This window comes from Scleropages formosus, chromosome 1 (assembly GCF_900964775.1).
Source record: "Scleropages formosus chromosome 1, fSclFor1.1, whole genome shotgun sequence".
NCBI lineage: Eukaryota > Metazoa > Chordata > Actinopteri > Osteoglossiformes > Osteoglossidae > Scleropages > Scleropages formosus.
This window is the reverse complement of record NC_041806.1, coordinates 3,396,149-3,415,341: the sequence shown is the minus strand read 5'-3', so window position 1 is coordinate 3,415,341 and position 19,193 is coordinate 3,396,149. Positions and strand designations below refer to the sequence as shown.

The window sequence follows — 19,193 nt, the reverse complement described above, 5'->3', positions numbered from 1 at the left end:
AGGTGATCGAATCCCCCCAACGCACGCGCACACACGCTCCGTATGCAGAGAGGCGAGGGTCAGGACGTCGGAGGGGTGCGATCTGCCCTTGCCACGCGTCAAAAAGAGAACCTCAGCGACGGCGCAGCAATTCCACGCAAAACGGCGCCAAATTCACATTCCTGACCAGTGCGGAAATATAAACTTTGCGTTGCATCCGAAGCGCCGTTCAGGCCTCGTGTCACGTAAATAAATATAAACAAATGAGTGCAGTTTTATGATGACAGCTCTTCTGTGGAGAGTCGGGAGCGAACGGATTTGAAGGGAAACCCTTTGATCTCTTCCTGCAAAAATCGGGATCGCCGTCTCATACGTATCTTAGTCGCCGTCCGACCGATGGACGGATGAACATTCATCACGTAAGAGAGGCTCTGTGGATGGCAGAGCTTCCATCACCATCCTGCCACTTTGGGTCTGGAAGTTCAGGAAGGATGGGGATGTCCTGCCTCACGCGCTCCAGTTGGAATTCCAACCAAAGTGCACGAGAACCCACGGTCATATGGGAACCCAAGGGTTGGCTTCTCAACCACGATGGTTATCCGGGGCACTTTGGGACAGTCCTTAAACGATACATCTCAGAGTCAGTGCGTGGGTGTCTGGGGAACCCATCCTGGGTGGAGGAAAGACATGCCACATCACCTCTTTTTTAAGCCTTCATGAGCTCACCGCATACTAGATGCTTGAAGGTCATCGACCTTGACATCACGGTCCCGCCTGGCTTTTCCGGCCTCCTCCAGCCCCTCGAAGCCCTCTTTCGTTGCTCTCTCTGCTGCATTTGGGGATGGGGGCACTGCCGATCGATGGCGTGCCAAGCTGAAAAGGGATATATGCTCAAAATCAAAGTGGTCGTCATGGCGACCGACCTGCGCGTTCCAGCAATCGATGAAACGGCTGGAGGGCTCCTCCAGAAAGGCCGATGCCCTACATAAATAGTGTGGGTTCGGGGAGCCGGACGGGCAGCTAGAAACACCCCGCCAGAACACCAGGACGCCACACACACTGCGACGAGGAAGGAAGAGGAGGAGGAGGAGGAGGAGTAGGTGGAGAAAGAAGCAGCGGGGTAAAGCAGAGCGAGCGAGCGAGCGAGCGAGGAGGAGACGAGAACGGAGAGAGCGGCCGTAGACGAGCGAGAACACGAGGAGGGATGGATGTGGTGCCGAAAGGAGGACTTCGCATCCTCGTCCACCTGGGGACGTTGCTGGTAGCCCTTTGTCTGCGTTCTCCGGAGGCCGACGGAGGTGAGTTGGATTCCCGTCCCTGGGAGCGGTGCAGCCGAGTGCTCGTAACGCACAGGTTGATCATTGCAAGTCCTAGCCGTAGTGGTTGGTCTGGAGCGACGGAGCTGGAAAAGACCGTCCAGGACGAGAAGGTAGCTGGACTGGGGGTTACAGGAGGTTAAACAGTCCTGTTCCTGCAGCGGTATCGCATTGGATCCCTTCCACCAGCTCGTCCCTTCATTGGCCTGTTGTGACGACACGACATTTTGCATTCGCTTACTTGCGATCAAACGTACGGTGTCTCACGTGCACTATTTTTGTGTGCCATAAGAGCGTTGGAAAGATCCCTCGCACCGTGAGCCACCGAGTTCAGGCTGCAGGTGCGAGATCCTCCTACGCGTTTCCAAAGGCTTGAAAAACTGGCTTGGTGTATCAGTTTCAGGGTTCAGTATCAACCCTACATTTATTTATTTTAAAAAAATACATTAAAAAACAACCAGGACCCTCCTTAATGCGAGCGAAACCAAACTCGTTCCCCCAACATGGATAAGGGGGAATAACAATGCGTGTTTCATCAAAATCAAAAAACCGTTCGAACACGTATTTGTAAGGAGGCAAACTGACGCATTCGGCGTCGACCTGCAACGGACACTATTTTTAGTGTCCCTGACATATTTTTACAGTTCAGCTATAAAAAGCCAAAGAGGAAAAGGTGGTTTTACATTTATCTAACGCTTTTCTCCAAAGCCAATTACAATGTTAAGATAATTACAATTATTTACCCATTTATACACCTGGGTAATTTTACCGGAGCAATTTCAGGTAAGTACCTTGCTCAAGGGTACTACAGCTGGAGGTGGGAATCAAACCTGCAACCTTCGGGTCCAAAGGTGGTAGCTCTAACCATTAAGCTACCGGCTGCCCCTTTGTCCGCATGTTACTTACAATAGCCAGTCGGTCAGACAAACTCTTATCGAGTAACAGGGGATCCAGACTATTGGCAGCTGTGCAGAGGACCAAGTCATTGATTGACAATTATAAGTCGAGATGGACGAGGGCTTGTCTGTCTCACTGCCCCAAACAGCCGCCCCCAGGCAGGAGGTAGCGGAGAGCGGCTTGACCGTGATCGACCACTCGGCGGCGCTGCTACAGCAGTTGGAGGCCCTGCTGGCCCGGGGCAACATCAGCGACGTGGCCCTGCGAGTACAGACGGCCGGATCGGACCGGGTCAAGGCGTTCCAGGTCCACGCGCTGGTGCTGTCCCTGCAGAGCGAGGTGCTCCGGGACCTCGTGCAGAGCCACAGCTCCGGCATCCTGGTCCTGGAGGAGAGCCCCGAGTGCGCAGACGTCTTCGACAAATTCATCAGGTGGGCCGCAGCGGGGGTCGCTGGGCGGAGGGTTCGGGGGAAGCGGGGAACACGGTGGCCAGTTGATCAGAACAGCAGCAGGAATCAGCAGCAGCCCTTGGTGGGGGACACTTTCACCGAAATTCACACTTCACACAGCCGCGAAACACAGGGACCTCAGATCTTACTCCGTTCCGTACCTCTCGAGCGGACGTTTGCAAAGTGTCCCGCGCCCGGAGCGATGCCCACTCGTGCTCACGGTCTCGGCAAATGCTGGCATTTTCACTGGAGGCGAGTTATAAATAGGTTACAATCCTCGGCATTGCATACTTTTCTATTTTTTTTTTAGTCTTGTGAAATGACTACTCCCTCTAGTGGCTAACTGGTGACTTTACATCAACCAAGCGACAAACCTCAGTACAGAGCATTTCGCACACCTCTTTACTCAGGGGTGAGCCGACTGTAACCGGAAGTCATGCAGCACGTCAGTCAAGAGCTCTGGATTTGATTTACACTTATTCATCTAGCTGACACCTTCAAATATTAAACCACTTAGAACGATTTACTCGTTTATACCGCTAGGTGGTTTTAACTCGAGCAACTTTTTGGGTGCCTCGATCAAAGGAAATTACAGCAGGAGGTGGGATTCAAACCTGCAACCTTCGGATACAAGGTTGTAGCTCTAAACCACTAACCGACATAAAAAGCAACAACATTGTACAGCTTCATTCGTTGACCGTAACATGGTCTCGGAACCTGTAGCAGATCCTGGTGGAGATTCACTTGTGCGGAAAAGGGTTTCACAGCCCACTGCTCGGCCCCTGAACAGGTACCTGTACTGCGGTGAGATTACGGTACGCCTGGACCAGGCGCTGCCCTTGCACAAGCTGGCAAGCAAATACCATGTTCGGGGTCTGCAGACGGGTCTCAGCCTCTACATGACCCAGCACCTGGCCGCCGATGTGCCCGGAGGACACGTGGCAGGCTGGTACCAGTACGCGGTGGAGGCGGGCGACGCGGTGCTCAGGGACAGCTGCCTGCAGTACCTGGCTTGGAACCTGTCCGCGGTCATCCAGAGCGGCGGGTGGACCGGCCTGGACGAAGAGCTGCTGCTCACGCTGCTTCGGCGTTCCGACCTGGTCCTCCGCAGCGAGCTGGAGCTCTTCGAGGCGCTCGAGGAGTGGATGGCGCGCAACCAGCCAGGCGCGCTGACCGCCGAGAGCGCGCTGCGCGCCGTCCGCTACGCCATGATCCCTCCGCTGGAGCTCTTCCGGCTGCAGAAACAGTCGGCGGCGCTCGCCAGGTACGGCGAGTCGGTCCGCGACCTGCTGCACATGGCCTACCAGTTCCACTCGGCCTCCCCGCTGCAGCTGGCGAAGTACTTCGACGTCAACTGCAGCCTCTTCGCCCCACGGAACTACCTGTCGCCAGTGTGGGGCTCCCCCTGGGTCATCGGGAACCCGGCGCGTGACGACCGCAGCGGCAGCTTCCAGACGCAGCTGGGCCCCAGTGCGCACGACGCCGGCAAACGCCTCACCTGGAACGTCCTCTTCTCACCGCGCTGGCTGTCGGGAGCGCCGAGGCCCACGTTCGCGGAGCAGGGTGCCGTCCAGGGTCCCCACGCTGCTGATGGCAGCCCCCCCCTCAAGGAAGGCCATCCGTGCGTCATGGTGACCCCTGCCACCTCCAGCGCCGACCTCGCCGGCGTCAGCTTCCAGAAGACGGTCATCGTTCTGGCGCGGCCGCAGGGCAAGGCGGTGGTGAGGCACATCTACAACTTCCACCAGAGCACCGACGAAACGGGCGACTTCCTGGCAGACGCCGACCTCCAGCGGCGCACCTCCGAGTACCTCATCGACGGCTCCCTCTACCTGCACGTCGTGGTGAAGCCCCTCTACCACAGCCTTGTGGTGACCAGAAAATGAGCCCCGATCTCCTCCTCTCAGGCCGCCCTACTGGAAGCACATCTTCCCCAAATCGAGGTCCTGTTTACTTTTAGAAGTTGAGAAGTTTAGAATGACGACGAAAGATCATACACTTGTGACATTCCTATTAGTCCTCAAACACATTCCAATACAGTGTTTTTACAGTACCTTCCCTGTAGATCGTTACCAGTAGGGACATTTCTGCAGTTTAACTGCAACCTGTCTCAAGGGGGTGACCCCCTCCACAGAGGTCAAAGGTCCTTTGTCAAGGAATGTGAGACTGACATTTCATTGACAGGTCTCCTGCAGGTGCTACCATACCCCAGAGTCACTTGACACGCATGTAGGTCTGAACACACACACACACCAACAACGAAGTTGTGAAGAGCATCATGGACAAAACCATGTTTGATGGAGGTCTGGTGACGTTACCATTATCATGACATTTCTGAAGCTCTCCAAAGTTTCATCGCTGGCTGTAGCCTCCAAGTTTTACTACTTTGGCATTCAAAAGCTGATGAGAGTGCTGGTCCTCTCCATGGTAACAGAAATACATCTTTCACACCCCTCCCCCCCATCAGCACTTCACGGTGCAGATGTAAGGCTCCAGTGAGACATTTATTGCGATGACAGATTGCCTTTTCCATGTTAAATAAAGTGTACTTTCTCCTCAGTCTACTGTGAATTTGAGCATGATTTCTGTTCTGATTCCAACCCACAGAGACCAGAGCTTCACCACCAACATCTGCATAGCTCAAGCTTTTGCCAATAGCCAACATTAATCTACCAGTATTAACAAAACTGCAGAGTAAATGCAGGTACATCTAGTCCACAGCAGTGTAACTAGTTAATGCATAATCAACCCTCTAGAGCCAGGAAAGGGAGAGCTGTTGGACACATTGCTGAAAAACAGTCTAAAGTCAGGCTGCTGGAGAAGAAACTTTATTAAAATTCAAACACTGTAATTATATTAAATTACATACAGAATACTTACAGAAATTATTCACATTCTTTACACAGACATCAATGAGGAGTAGTGGTGAGGAAACCAGGCTCATCATAACCACAAGGCTGTTGGCTCAAAACCCTTGCGTAATAAGCGCTCCAAAGAAAAGCTGTAAAAATTAACATACTGCAAGGAAAACACTGTAAATTCTAAGTAGAACATAGTGTAACATTCCTTCAATAAACCTAATACAGTGATGTAAATGTTCACTTTATCCGAATTATGCCCTAGTCATCTAATTCAGAGGTATAAACCAAATACCTTGTCAACTACAGCATGATCACAGCAAACGTGAATTGAGAAGCCTGTACCATCCAGGACATCACCCTGCCACCCACCCTTCACACATACAGTATTGGTAGAGAATATCTGACACACTGATCAAAGTTCTCTGACATGATGAAACAACATGGGGGTGATGGAACTACCTAAAGTTAAAGAAGTCAGCAAGAAAAATTCAACAAAGCTTTTGAATAAAGGGCACATTGATCATACCAAGTAACTGCATTAGTTCTGGTTCCAGCATCTATACACTGCAGCAAGAATAAAGCCAAAAGAAGACTACAAATTCTACCATAAGCAATCATAAAGGCTTAGACAATTACTTAAACAAAACAAAAAAATCTGGGTATTGCAATTTGCATCACAGAACAGGTGCACTGTTGCACCCAAAGAGTTCGGCAAAAACACAGTATGAGTGAGTGTAAGCCCCACTGGGAATTATCAGGGACACTTATGATCTACAAGGCTTTTTTTAAAAAAAAAGAAGAAATAAAGGCCAGTGCTTTAAGTGTCTCCACTTGTGAGGCGTAGGTGTTCAGAATATTACCACATACAAATTGTCTGACAAATTAATAGGTTCCATCAGAATTCTCAAGGGTGAGAAACACATTGAACAACAGGGGCACATTTGGGCCAAACCGCATAATGAAAACATTAAGTGTTAAGTTGTGAAAGGAAGGTCAATGCTTCTGCTTCGGTACTGATAACCACAAGAATTAAGGAAGTACATGAGCATTTTGTGTGTTTTACTGCACCCTGCTTTCTGAAGGCATAATACTGAAACTGGCACGTTCGCACGTGCCAAGGCACCAGCTGACCCAGGCTTACATGCCAGTTTCTGTTCACACGGGAGCTCTGTAATCACTTGAAGGGCCTTACTCGCACCTGTGTCCTCTCCCCTGTGCTGTGAATACAATGTATAACACCCGGTGAAGTGCTGTTTAACTGATGTCCACCACCACCCTACTCCTCAAAAAAAAAAAAAAAAAAAAAGAAAAAAAAAAAAAAGGACGAACTACTGAGAACTCTTGAGGTGCTCTTTCAGACACTTAAGATAACCTGCCTCCTTTGAGGATGGAACTCGTGTTGTGAGCGGCAAAGCACATTTGACAACATTGTCACATGGAGACCTTGTAAGCACTTCCAGACACTGGAGCGATACCTTCGTGTGCTGAGGTCCGTACACTGCAGCTCTACGCTTCTCCCCGCAGGAAGCAGCAGCGCCAACCCACCAACTCTCCCGTCACGCCCACGCTCTGAGCCGGTCCCAGGCTCACAGACTCCGCCCCATAATAATCACATCCTTTGGAAAACCTTCCATCTTGGCCACTTCGAAGCAGCCCAGTTTACTGTAGAAGTCTAACATTCGTCTATCGGTCTGCCTCACCTCGCAGAAGGCACCGTGAGAGCCTGAGTGGGGAGAAGGGGGAGACAAAGCCAAGGGGTCAGGGGTCAATGTGTTCGCAGGATGTTACTGGCCTTTCTCCACTGCAGTTGGAATTGGTCAGGGAATGTTACACCCACAAATGCTCAAAGACTTCACTAAAACTTTGCCTTTAGAAAAGCAAAGACAGCAGAACAATATAATCCAAACTATTAACACACAATTATAATTATGAATGAAATAAATAAATCTGGGTTCATTTAATGGGGAAGATCATCAGAAACACTACAGGCAAGAGTAACAGACTCATGTATTGTTGAAATGCATGTTTGCATCCAACACCTGAAGAAAAAAAAAAAAAGTGCATTCAGGAACAAAGCTGTATGTAACTATGGAAAACAGTAGATGCTAAATGTGTAGGAGACGCAACTGCAGGGCCAATTACAACGTCATAAAAAAAAAACTAAACTGAGCTTAACGAAGACACCGTGTCCATGAGTTTCCTCTGAGTTCACATACCATTGGCTTTGAGTGATGACAGTAGGCATCCCATCATGCTCTTGGCCACACTAGGATCTGTGACTTTGGTGTGGATCTGCACCTTGATCAGGGATGGGAAGTTGCTGAGGAAGGTCTCTGGTAAGCCATCTTCATATTCCTCTTCATGGAAGCTCAACATCATCTTCTGCAGAACACAGAGAAGAGGGAGGAGAGTGATTGGTCATACTTGATTCAGAAGCACAAACCTTTAACAGATTACTCAAGCAAAGCAGCAGCAAAACCAACCACTTACTACTTACAAGTACTTCATTTATTTAGTCACAATAAACAACAGAAGATGCTCAAGACTTAAGGAATCCTAAGCTTTTGAGTCAAGAAATGCACCAAGAGGCAAGAGCAAAATCAGAAATGTGTCCAGTGTTATGGAGGCAGGAGGTTTTGGCACAAGCTGCCAACACCCACCTCTGCTTCAGACAAGTCCTTCTCAGAATCAGGCTTGCTGTATTTCTCCTGCATACTGGGGATCCAACTCATCCTGCACTTCTTGGCGAAGGGCTTGACGTCAGCCGTGCCCAGTGCATACCCGCAGATTCCTTCTTCGTCCTCAAGGACGAAGCCGTAGTCGGGGCTGAGGTTCAGGAGACCTCCCACAAACCTGTGTGGGGAACATGGAACAGATGATCACAAGGCAGCTTTTTTCTCAAGGCAGGTTTTTGCATTCTGGGGAGAAAAAAAAAAAAAAGAAAAAACCAAAAAGCAGCAGGAGTCCAGCATACCGGTCTCCAATCAAATCAGGCTGCTCTGGGAAAGGGCCTCCATCTACCCCCTCCTTGTACATCTCCCGACAGATCCTGTACACTTCAGGCTAGAAATATAACAATGGCACAAGTCAGAAGAAACAGGAATAATTATGGTCTCATTTTTCATACAAGTAATACAGAGCACATTTCTCTCACAGAGACACAGTCCAAAGTTTGTATCACATTACTGCTCTGCGACACAATAAGTTTAGTACATGTAAGCCCCATATGACCGGCACACTGACCTCATCCTTGGGGAAGTACGGTCTTATGGAGTAGATCTTGGAGGTTGGCAAGGAAGGTGGTGGCTGGTGGAAAAGATCGTTAGCCCCATCGATCGGCAACAACCGCTGGGGGACAATAAGAAAGGTTATTGAGAAACTGACAGATAGCTGGAGCTTCCACATTTCTTCCGTCGTCAACAACTACTTACAAGTCCACAGATTAAGGGAGTAACTTAAAGTATATTACTTTGATTTGTACTATAAAACTCAGCAGACACTTGTTTCACTTGTGACACTAGTTTTACCCATTTCTAGAGCTTCCAATTTCACTGTAGCCAATCAAGTAAATACTTTATTCAAGGGTACATCAGCACGGATCACTGTAGCATTAGGCTCCTTGTGTACGTGCAGATATCCTAAATCTAATTTAAATAAGCAAAATAGGAAAAAGCAGTCCAGAACATGACATTTCTAAGTTTAAATGTAATCACACAGTGTGTGCTTTACTTTAAATAAATAAAAGGCAAGACTACAGTCAATGTAGTGACTGAGTGAAGGAGCCAATGAAGGATGTGCACAATAAGAACCTTTTCAATTGCAAAGAGTTGTCAGTGGCAGGGAAAAAAAAAAAGAAAGAAAAAAAAAGCACAACTCTGAATTTCAGCTATTAAGCAACACAATTACTGAAAGGCCAGGAAGAGGTACATTCAGAAGAAATGGATGATGCAGGACTTGGTCTGAAAATAGCGTGACTGGTATAGGAGATGCTGCCCCCCCCCCCCAACTCATGGTGGCATGCCATCATCGCTGCGCTGGAAATCCTGCAGGGGAAAGCAGCAGCGCAAGGGACGCGACAGTCCACTAGGCCCCAAACGCATGCTGGCCGGAACGCAGGACGAACGACTGCACCTGCCCTCAGCGGAGGGCAGGGAGGCCTGCCTGCAAGGTGTGAACCAGCTGCTGTCAAAGCAGCAGTGGTAACTGAAGCACCTGCTGGCATCCTGGGCTTAGTGTGGACTTCCACAACAGAGCTTTCTGACTTGAGGAAATGCAAGCGCGAAGGGGTAAGGACCAAGGTGGGGGAAGGTTGGGGGATGGGGGTGGAAGGCTTTGGGCAATTATCAGTGCACTTCCTGCAAAGAAACAAAACATCATGAAAAGTACAACCTAGCTATGCTGCGCGTTCGCAAGCGCTATGGGGGAAGCAGCACCGCCTCTGTTCACCAGCTGAGAGAAATGCAGCCAGTTTTATCCAGAACAAACACTGTTAGTTCATTTCCATTTAGATTTTTTTTTTTTTTTTTAAATTTCAAATACCCCAGAGGTGTAGGGTGCAGATGAGCAGACTTCTTTTCCCATGGGTTTGCAAAGCAGACTCGTCTACACAGATAAATTGGTTATACGTTCAAAACCTACCAGCCCACAACTATAACAGACCAACCCTGACTCATCTCATCATTACCACATATGTGCATTTTTCGAAGTTCATGGAACAATCATTTGTGAGTTGGATACCTGCAGCTCCCCTGCTAGGCCGCCCCTAAAGGCCCACGGCTCTGGGTCTCCGCTTAAGAACTGTGCCGATGACTGACTACGGCACCCTGTGGGGATCAGAGCCAAGCGGACAGCGTTATGTAGGAGGGAGCAGAAGTCAGGTACGGGGCTTCAATCACTCCATAGCAAAATGTATCCGCTAACACGTCAAAAGGAGAACATATACAGAGTGAAAGAAAAGCAAAGACAAAAACTGTTTGAGGCATGGAGCTCTGAGGCTGGAACAATTTAAAGCTCTCCTCTTACCAAATTATCTTCTTTATTATTAGCTAGCCAGGCTCATGTATACAAAGGGACTCTGTAGGTAGAATCATAGGTATGTACTTCACTCAAGGCACAATGGCAAGGTCTGAATAATTTAAAAAAAAAAAAAAAAAAAAAAAAAAAAAAAAAAGTGCTGTTACTAGTGTAGCTGCTATCAAAAGAACTTTGTTTCCCACAAATGTTCCGTAACCTATCCAACTCTATTCTAAAGCAAGCAATACAAATTGTTTAAATATTGTCTACTGTCAAATAAGTCACTAATTTAAAGCGCTGCACTTCTATGTGTCACACAAAGCTCCAACTGCTCGTGCCCCAGAGTCCTCCATGCCTCAGCTGAAGTCACATTTTTAAAACAACTACCTTGTCATGTGATGCTGAAGAAGGAAAACCAACCAGAAGACTCACACAGCCAATAAACTAAGGGCTCTTTGAGTAAGTAAACTAAACTCTGGGCCTTAGAAGGTGGTAATATTCTTCACAGCAAATACACTGATAGTTGGTGAGAGCTGTATGCACAACTGATGAGCCCATTACTTGGTAAGGCACAGGCTGTGATCATCCACTCTGGAGCATACAAATACATCCTAGGATGAAGAGGAAATCAGAACCCATTTGTTCACCTCAGGCTCTCCTTCTCAGGTCACATGGCAAGGCACCTAAAGCGCAAAGGCAGGAGAGACATCCCTCCAGCTTCTTATTGGCTTGCCCAGCTGAGCTGGCTGTGACGCTGCCCTCCCAAAGCGCTAATCATGATAAAACTGAAATATTACTACAGACGATGCTCCTTCCACTTCAAAAAGTTATTGGTTAAAGCAGGTATGAAATCAGTACTTGCAAATGAATTTAACTCTATAGTCACCTTTCAGTGCTGCACAGCTGTCATTACAGAAAGGACAACTGATTAAAGCATTTGTAAAGGGTTGAGTACCAGGTCCCATATATTGACCTTCACACTTTCTTGGCCAATTTTTGGGTGCTCTGAAACTGACAAAACATTTACTTTCTCATTTTCTAAGAAAAGGTACTGAATTAAATAAGAGATACAAATAAAAGTGAGAAAACTGAAAAAGCACACACTAAAAGAATCACTTTGCTTAAGGCAGCACCAGGGCCAGCTCTCCTAGGTACAATAATAAAGTTATCAGATATGCTAATGACTGAGGCCCTGTCAGGGAGAAGAACGGTGTATTAACATTTACAATTAATTATCGCTGCGCAAATGTGACTTCACTAGCAAAACCACAACATAAACAACTATACTGAAAAAATGAAAACCAGAAACAATTAAAAAACAAAAACATAGGCACAGCAGTGCGCAAAAATTGACCATTTTGGTTCCAATAGCAGCAGAAACTTGAGCATAGGATTCTTCCATCTGTAGATGGTGTGGAGGAAACATGACAGAAGAGGCCATTAGAAACCGTTTGGAACCACAAGAGCAGAAAGACTGTTGGCTACGGGCATCTGCTCTTTTCTCACCTGGCCTCACCCTGAAGTTAAGCCCCAAAGGATGGAAAGAAGGACCCCCAAACAGATCAGACTTTGAAAGGGGAGAACACCATAACAGCCATCTTGGCTCTGAAACTGGCTTCCTGTTTGTGCAGTTTCACTGGAAGTCAAATCAGACACAGGACGTGCAAAAGCTCCTGTTCACAGCCTACTCATCAGTTTTCAAAACACTTCCTTCCCAGATATGTCTGAAGCACCTTCTGACCAGCAAAACACTAATTTCATAGTGCTCTGGGAGACTTACTCCCTTTTACACTACAATTTCACACTGAAGGCAAATACACTAAAGCTGTATTAATAGCTTTCTGAATAGCAAGGTGTGTGTAGTAGTAAGTAAACTTTACCATTAAGAACAAACTTAACACCAGTAAAAATTTATGCGCCTGTTAAACATTGCAAAATCTTTCTCACTTCTGGGAAAAAGTCTATGGAAACAAAAGGTGGCGGTAATGGACCTACACAGATGGACCTCAGAACGGTACAGTGTGCAGCAGGGGTCACTGCCAAAGCAGATCACTGTGCAAACATATTTAACCTCTCTGACCAGGATCAGACTACAGAAAATTTTACATCTGCAGCCAATACTCAGACAGTCAAAGAAGAAAAATTCCTATAAACACACAAGATGAAAACAAGTAAATACATTATTCCAACAATTCGTCAGAGCTGCATCTCAAGAGGTAACTTGGGTTGAAAACAAGAACGGCAACAGAACGCACAATCTTCCAGGTATCTTCTGACTGTCAAAAACACTAAAACCTGCGATATCCTGTATGCTTTCACAGACACAGAGCAAGCAGCATCAATCTTTGCACTGAAACTTCAGACTGCTTTCATGAAGCATTACTTGGGATGCACTAGCTGGAAAATTAAGATCACAGTTCACCTATTGCAAGACACTTTGATTCAAAGGATATAGAGCTGCATTAAGAACGCAAGGTCTTGAACGGCAAAAGACAGTACTAGCTTAGCCCAGGAAATATACAGAACAGCATGATTTTTATGACCGACTTAAAAGCAATGCCACAATAGCCCAGGAACCTACCTAACCACTGGACAAAAGATTTGACCATGGATACTATGCTCTTGATATCCCAGATGTAGGGGTAGAGGTCATAGAGGATAGTCCTGTTGGCGGAGTTTGAGAGCCTGGTGAACATGCGAATGACAGCACAGCACATCTCCTCAAACTTGTCCGCTCTCCCCTGCCACTCTGCCACCTTGTAGAGATGACAACAGCACCGAGTTAAAAGGTGAAGTTTGGAAGCTGAGGATCATTAAAATAAATAGAAAATCTAGTCCAAGCATACCTTTTCGGGATCTTTGCTCTTGGCGTTGACACTGACCACTCCACTGTTGGCACGTAGCCAGTTGAACTCCCTGAGCATGTGTGCCGCTTTAGGGCCATGTTCATAGGGTAGGTAGAAGAGTTCTGCCAGCAGGTTCAGGTCCTCCAGAGTGAGCGCCTCTGCTGTGTACAGTGGCTTTTCATCAGGGCCTGGCACAAAGGGCTCCCTGCCCAGCTGCTCATCTGTCTGCATGGGTGCCACATCACTGCCTGGGTCCTCCTGAACAGAGGTTGTTGCTGCCTCTGTGGAGGCCACCTCACTTACAGCCTCCCTGTCTGTGTCCATAGGCTTCAGCTCCTCTGTTGCCTTGGCAACTGGAGTGTCCGTCTCATCTGGCTTCTCCGCAGCTGTCTCCATAGGCTCCTCCTCAGGCTCGCGCTTTGGGGGCTGTTGTTCGCCTTCAGCTGAGCCAGCTGCCTGACTCATAATGGGCTGTTGGTATACTGTGGTCACAGTGGTACTTGAGCCCAGGTTCGGGGAAACCAGTGTGGCCACGTCAATGGCTGAGCTCTTAGGGCCACTGTGCGGCACCTGACGGCCTGTAGGAAGATGAGAAGCCCTATTCAAACAAGCCGTAGATACAACTGAGAACTCGTAGGTATGTGACAAATTTAAACCACAAAAAGAAAGAGGGGGAAAAAAAGCTATGCACTCAAGCCCAGCTATCTAAAGATCAGCAGCTAACATAAAAGACAGACATGTGAACACAATACTCCTGCTTCATCAGTCAAATACTTGCAGAACACCAACAGCTATAGTGTGTCCCTACATCTTACTAAGGAGACACCTTTATTAACAGCCCACTTTTTCTTCTTCTTTTTTTTTTTTTTTTTTTTTAAAAAACAGCCGATACCACCTACTGGAATGAGTGTACTTAAGTTAATGAAGACAAATGCATGTTTCCCAGGTGGAACCTGAATCACCAAGAGCTCCCTTACTGTTGTACTGATGGGGCTCCCCAAACTCCCCCAGCCACTCTGTGAGAGCCAGTTTCAGGGCTAGCTGGGGACTGTACAGCATGTCTGTCTCCAGCTCCTCATCGCTGCCCTCGTTCTCCAGTCGAATCTGGATGGACACCGCCGAGTCCTCGCCATCCGCTACGAGAGACAGCAACAAAAGCCTGGACTAAGATGACACTCTCTTGGGGATGCATCTGTTTCAGTATGAAAGATGGCATTTAAAAAACAAAATCGTATTTATAAAAAAAAAAATACTGAAGTCAAAAAGTTTAATTTAACCCCCCTCCCTTTTACATAAATTCATTTAGCAGGTAGTTTTTTGCCCAAAGTGACTTACAATAAATCCTATGTAGTGCTTAGAAAACACCTTGTCCCCCAAGGTCATCTGTGCACTTAAGTACACAGCCTACAGTCAGTCACTCACTCTTCCCCCTCTTCCCCCCCCCCCCCCCACCCCCCACACACACACACACACACACACACACACACACCAGGCAATTCAGAGTCAATACATTCGCTTAGGACTGTGGGACAGGAGTACCCAGAGGAAATCCACGTGAATACAGAAAGAACATGCACTCCACACAGACGGAACAAGGTTCGAACCCACGCCCTCTCACACTCAGACAACACTACTTGCTGTGCTAAATATTTGAAATAGTGATTTTCTATTCACCTATTGCAAAAGAGATTTTATGAATGGATTTACCTTCTGTGGCTCATTAACTCTTTTTCCCCACAATAAAAAAAAAAAAAGTAAACTTCGTAGCATGAGAATTCTCTTTATAAGCAGATCTTCAGTAATGAAATAGAGTGTACATGCAAATACATAGAACTTACTCATGACGACATCCTTCCGCACACCATTCATGTTGGACTTGTACCAGGTAGCCAGGGTGTGGATGGCTACAAAGTTGGACTCAAATTCACAGTTAGGGTTAGTGAGCACCCCTCTAAGCCTGGGGATCAGCTCTGTAGAACGGCCTTTGTAGGGACCCAGAAAGAGGCGCTTCTGATCATAGTCATTGGCATGGATATTGTCCCAGATGACTGGGGCTCTCTTCAAGATCTTTGACACTTCCTCGATGGACTCCACTGTTATGTCTTTTGAAACAACTTTTGGACCTATCAATAACAACATTCACAGGGAAATTGTGAAACACACATACATATATGGTTCTCTAGCCACTGAATTACTTTAATATTGCACAGGTAAAACAGAACTTACCTGTCCAGAGCACATCGATCCCCGGGAGTAGCTTCTCACCAACAGTCCTCAAATAAGGTGACTGGGGGACATTGGGACAGCAGAACGTCCCACAATACTCTGAGTTAAAAACAAGAACAGAATATAGCATTAGCTGAAACACTGACACAAAGAGTTTCACAATGACGTGTCCAAACCTATACAAAATTCAGGTAGATCAGAGTGGAATGCAGAAGTATTTAAAGGCAAAGTGCAAGAGAAATATGTCTCTCTATAGGAGAGAAGAGACTAACCCTATATACTTGCAATACTGAATGTGTAAAGCATTGTTGTTAAAGTATTGTTGTCAATGCAATCTATTACTATTCCTCTCGAGGGGGGGGGAAAAAAAAAAAAAAAAAGTTCATACTCTCTCACCTGTGGGGCAGAAAAGAAATGTCTCCGGTTCTCCCAAGTACTGAAAGATTTCATTGGTAATTGACACTTGGGCATGAGCAAAAGAACTGAACACCTCCTTGTCTGCCGGGCACATGTTGGGGTCAATGTCATCGAAGAGCAAGGCAAAGGACTTGCACCCAAACTGACAGACCTATCAGGAAAATTAAGAAATGGTTACAAAAGCTTGTCTTTGTGGCCAGTAATGAACTGTAATTAATTAGACAGGACTCATGAACCAAGAACAAACACAGTTCTACGGAAACAGTTTGTTCATTCTATCCACATTTTTAGACACTCTGGACAAAGACATTTTATAAAAGACAAAGCGCTTTAGATAGTACAATCTTTGCTGCATATGCTACACGAGTAGCTGCCTACAGAATTAAGTCGGGTAGGAAATAGGAAGACAATTCCGACACACGGTATTGAGCAAATGTATTCAAATTTATGCAGTTGTCAAGAGACCAGGACAGAAGTGGGTCTGAAATAGATGCGCTTTGAGACTCTTCTTGAATGCTGGGAAGGATTCAGCAGCTCTGAGGGACAAAGGGAGTTCATTCCACCAAATCAGAGCCAAAACTGAGAACCACTTGTGAGTACGAGCACCAACAGAAACTCCAAGTTGTTGACACTGAACTACCTGGTCAATATACATTACGAAATCTTCAAACTTCAGGTCCCTTCAATGCAATCCCGTAGCAATGTTTCCATCATACCTGATCCAGCTTCCTCTTGAGTGTAGAAACCTCTTTCTGACTAGAAAATGTGATGTCAAGTCCAGGGGAGATGGCATATATAAATTCAATGCCATGTTCTTTAGCAGCTGCCATGAGGGTCATGAGTTGTTCTGCCAGAGATACAGGTACAATTAGCTCAATTTATCATGTATGCAGAACATCATACTTACTGGGGTTCAAGCAAAGTATTATGAGCAGTGTACCATTTCCATTTCTTTTCACACACTCACCTGCTTCTTCCACAGAGTACATCTCTCTCCAGAACATTCTGTGCTTGCAGTCATCCTTTGGAGCATACAAGTATGTGTTCAGCCCCCATTTTTGTTGCCTGGAACCAAATGTTCTCCGTTTAAAAACCTTAAAGCCATATGATGAAAAGCTTCTGTAACTGAGCAACATAAATGCTCTTCTTTGTGCGTGTAGGCAGTATTAAGTGCAAAAGCTTCACCCTTTTATTGCAAGCACTTAAGGCATTCAGAGATAAATTGTTTCTTGAATAAGAATCAATGTGGCCTACATATACATTTTCTAACAAAAATTACTTAGCATTGCAGCTAAAACAAGAAATGTCAGCAAAATCAAGTTCAAATTGTTTCTATTGTCATTCCTCTATATAGCTTGTATACAGTGGAACAAAATGTTTCTCCGGAGACTACGGTGCAACACAGAACAGAGTACATGAGAGTAAATAAATAGAAAGGACAGGACATTGACATGGGCTGCGAACTGTAGGCAGTTAGTAGCGTATGGAGCCATGCTGGGTTCGTTGTTTGACTGTGCCAGGTGAGCGTTTGGAGGCAGCAGGGTGTTGAGGAATCTAACTGCCTTAGGGAAGAAACTCTTGGAGTCTGCTGGTGGTGACACAGATGGAAAAATCAAGTGTTCGTAGGTGTTTCGCAACCATCGGATTTACTCATAAGGGATCCAACCTCATGACTGAAGGTCTTGGATTCATCATCGCAGAACGAACGGCGGAGGTGCTGTAAATCTAGGTCAGGTACCGAGCCACCTTTGAGCAGACAGGCTATAAAAACTGGCAGAGGTTGTAAAGCGGGTCAGCAGTTCTGCAGTAGGATCATATGAGAAAGGCAGCACGTACCTTCGGAACAGCTCTTTCCTCTGCTCCATCGTCCACGGGCGCCCATAGAAGCCTGTTTTCCAGAAAAAGCACAACCATTAACGAATACTGACACACACACACACACACACACAAATGATACAGACAAAGAAAGAGAAACACCGACAGATACAGGCATGATCACCCCATAACCGTGGTTCGCAAAGTGCGGATCACGGTGACATAATCCATCCATCCATCCATTCCATCCATCCATGATGATCCATCCCCGCCCGCATTCTCACCCTCCACGACCCCGCTGATGAACTTCCGGCGGCCGCTCCTCTCCACTCCGCCCGGCTCCTCGATGGAGCCCTCGGCGGTCCCGGGGCTCGAGGCGCCCGCGTCCTCCGCTTGCTGCCTGGACTCCATGGTCTTCTCCTGCTGGACCATGTCCCACACGGATGGAGCCCGGCGGTTCCGTTAGCCGCGGTCAACCGGCGGCTAACCTGCTCATACCGGCTCGGAAAGGACGGCAGCTGAACGAGTTAACGAGCCAATGCCATGGGGGGTGTCTTTCCTCTTCCGAAATGTGGCACAGAGGCGGGAGGGAGAGAAGGGGAGCGAAGCGCGAGCCGAGCGCACTGCGCCAACAACCGACAAGCCAACGCAACGCGGTCGACTACAAACAGCCCCACACCTTCCTCTCCAGTTCTTCTCTCTTATTCTTTCAAGATACTCTCGTAGTATGGGCGGCACTACCACAGCCCCTCTTTTGTTCGTTCCGAGAGAATAATTTACAATTTCTGGCGGAAGCCGTCGAACTGTCCCTCCGCTCGCTCGCTCGCTTTCTTCCTGTTTACACCGACTGCGCATGCGCGACAAACCGGATCGAACCGGCCGCCGCACAGCTAAGACGACTTAAACATGGGGGTTGTGCAAAGCAATTTTTGAAACAGTGGCTGCCAAATAAATGTAAATCAAGGTTTTGTATGGATGTTACAATTAAGACGACATGGTTGGATTAAAGTGCGTGTTTTAAACGGATCGTTCCGCCGTGTCGGATTTAACATCCGTTTAGAGTTGGAGGGTCCTTAAAGGGCCAGCGCCACCATTTCTGAATACAGTACTGTACATGGATACGTATACATCTAAATGTGTTTACCGATATAGACACGTTCTCTGGATCGTTAATTCCATTTTATTGAACTTTTTTTGCTATATCAGACAATACGCTTGTGTAGTTCCGCAAGGAATGTTTGCTCATATTTAGCGCAGTAAAAGTCACGTGGCCCGTATGCAGTGTGTGTGACTGCCACTTTCCTCACGCATCTGACACTTTCCTCCACAGCAACTTACAAAGTTTACTTTGCATTGCAGTATACTGCCCACTTG

General features: G+C 47.1%; 2 protein-coding genes across 2 annotated transcripts; one reads left to right on the top strand and one right to left on the bottom strand.

Annotated features, from left to right (window-relative positions):
- Positions 1 to 2,303: 2,303 nt before the first annotated feature.
- Positions 2,304 to 4,528, top strand: btbd17a (BTB (POZ) domain containing 17a). Its single transcript, XM_018745311.2, has 2 exons — positions 2,304 to 2,623; positions 3,432 to 4,528. The coding sequence occupies exons 1-2, from the start codon at positions 2,304 to 2,306 to the stop codon at positions 4,525 to 4,527; spliced, it is 1,416 nt and encodes a 471-aa protein (XP_018600827.2). The 3' UTR covers position 4,528.
- A 931-nt stretch (positions 4,529 to 5,459) lies between these two features.
- On the bottom strand, positions 5,460 to 18,642 carry ogal (O-GlcNAcase like). Its single transcript, XM_018745459.2, has 16 exons — positions 18,104 to 18,642; positions 17,841 to 17,892; positions 16,972 to 17,069; positions 16,721 to 16,851; positions 15,984 to 16,155; positions 15,588 to 15,686; positions 15,200 to 15,484; positions 14,339 to 14,497; positions 13,362 to 13,939; positions 13,097 to 13,271; positions 10,240 to 10,325; positions 8,746 to 8,850; positions 8,477 to 8,565; positions 8,163 to 8,355; positions 7,719 to 7,884; positions 5,460 to 7,225 (listed from the first exon to the last, which is right to left on the bottom strand). Exons 1-16 carry the CDS (start codon positions 18,249 to 18,251, stop codon positions 7,089 to 7,091), a joined length of 2,673 nt encoding a protein of 890 aa, XP_018600975.1. The 5' UTR covers positions 18,252 to 18,642; the 3' UTR covers positions 5,460 to 7,088.
- Between the last annotated feature and the right edge of the window lie 551 nt (positions 18,643 to 19,193).

Coding starts and splice junctions, on each gene's coding strand:
- ogal (XM_018745459.2), bottom strand. CDS start 18,251: ATGGTCCAGCAGGAGAAGACCATGGAGTCCAGGCAGCAAGCGGAGGAC. Junction 15,687..15,983: donor ATTTCTTTTCTGCCCCACAG/GTGAGAGAGTAT, acceptor TTTTTAACTCAG/AGTATTGTGGGACGTTCTGC. Junction 8,851..10,239: donor GCCTAGCAGGGGAGCTGCAG/GTATCCAACTCA, acceptor ATTGTCCCCCAG/CGGTTGTTGCCGATCGATGG.
- btbd17a (XM_018745311.2), top strand. CDS start 2,304: ATGGACGAGGGCTTGTCTGTCTCACTGCCCCAAACAGCCGCCCCCAGG. Junction 2,624..3,431: donor GTCTTCGACAAATTCATCAG/GTGGGCCGCAGC, acceptor GCCCCTGAACAG/GTACCTGTACTGCGGTGAGA.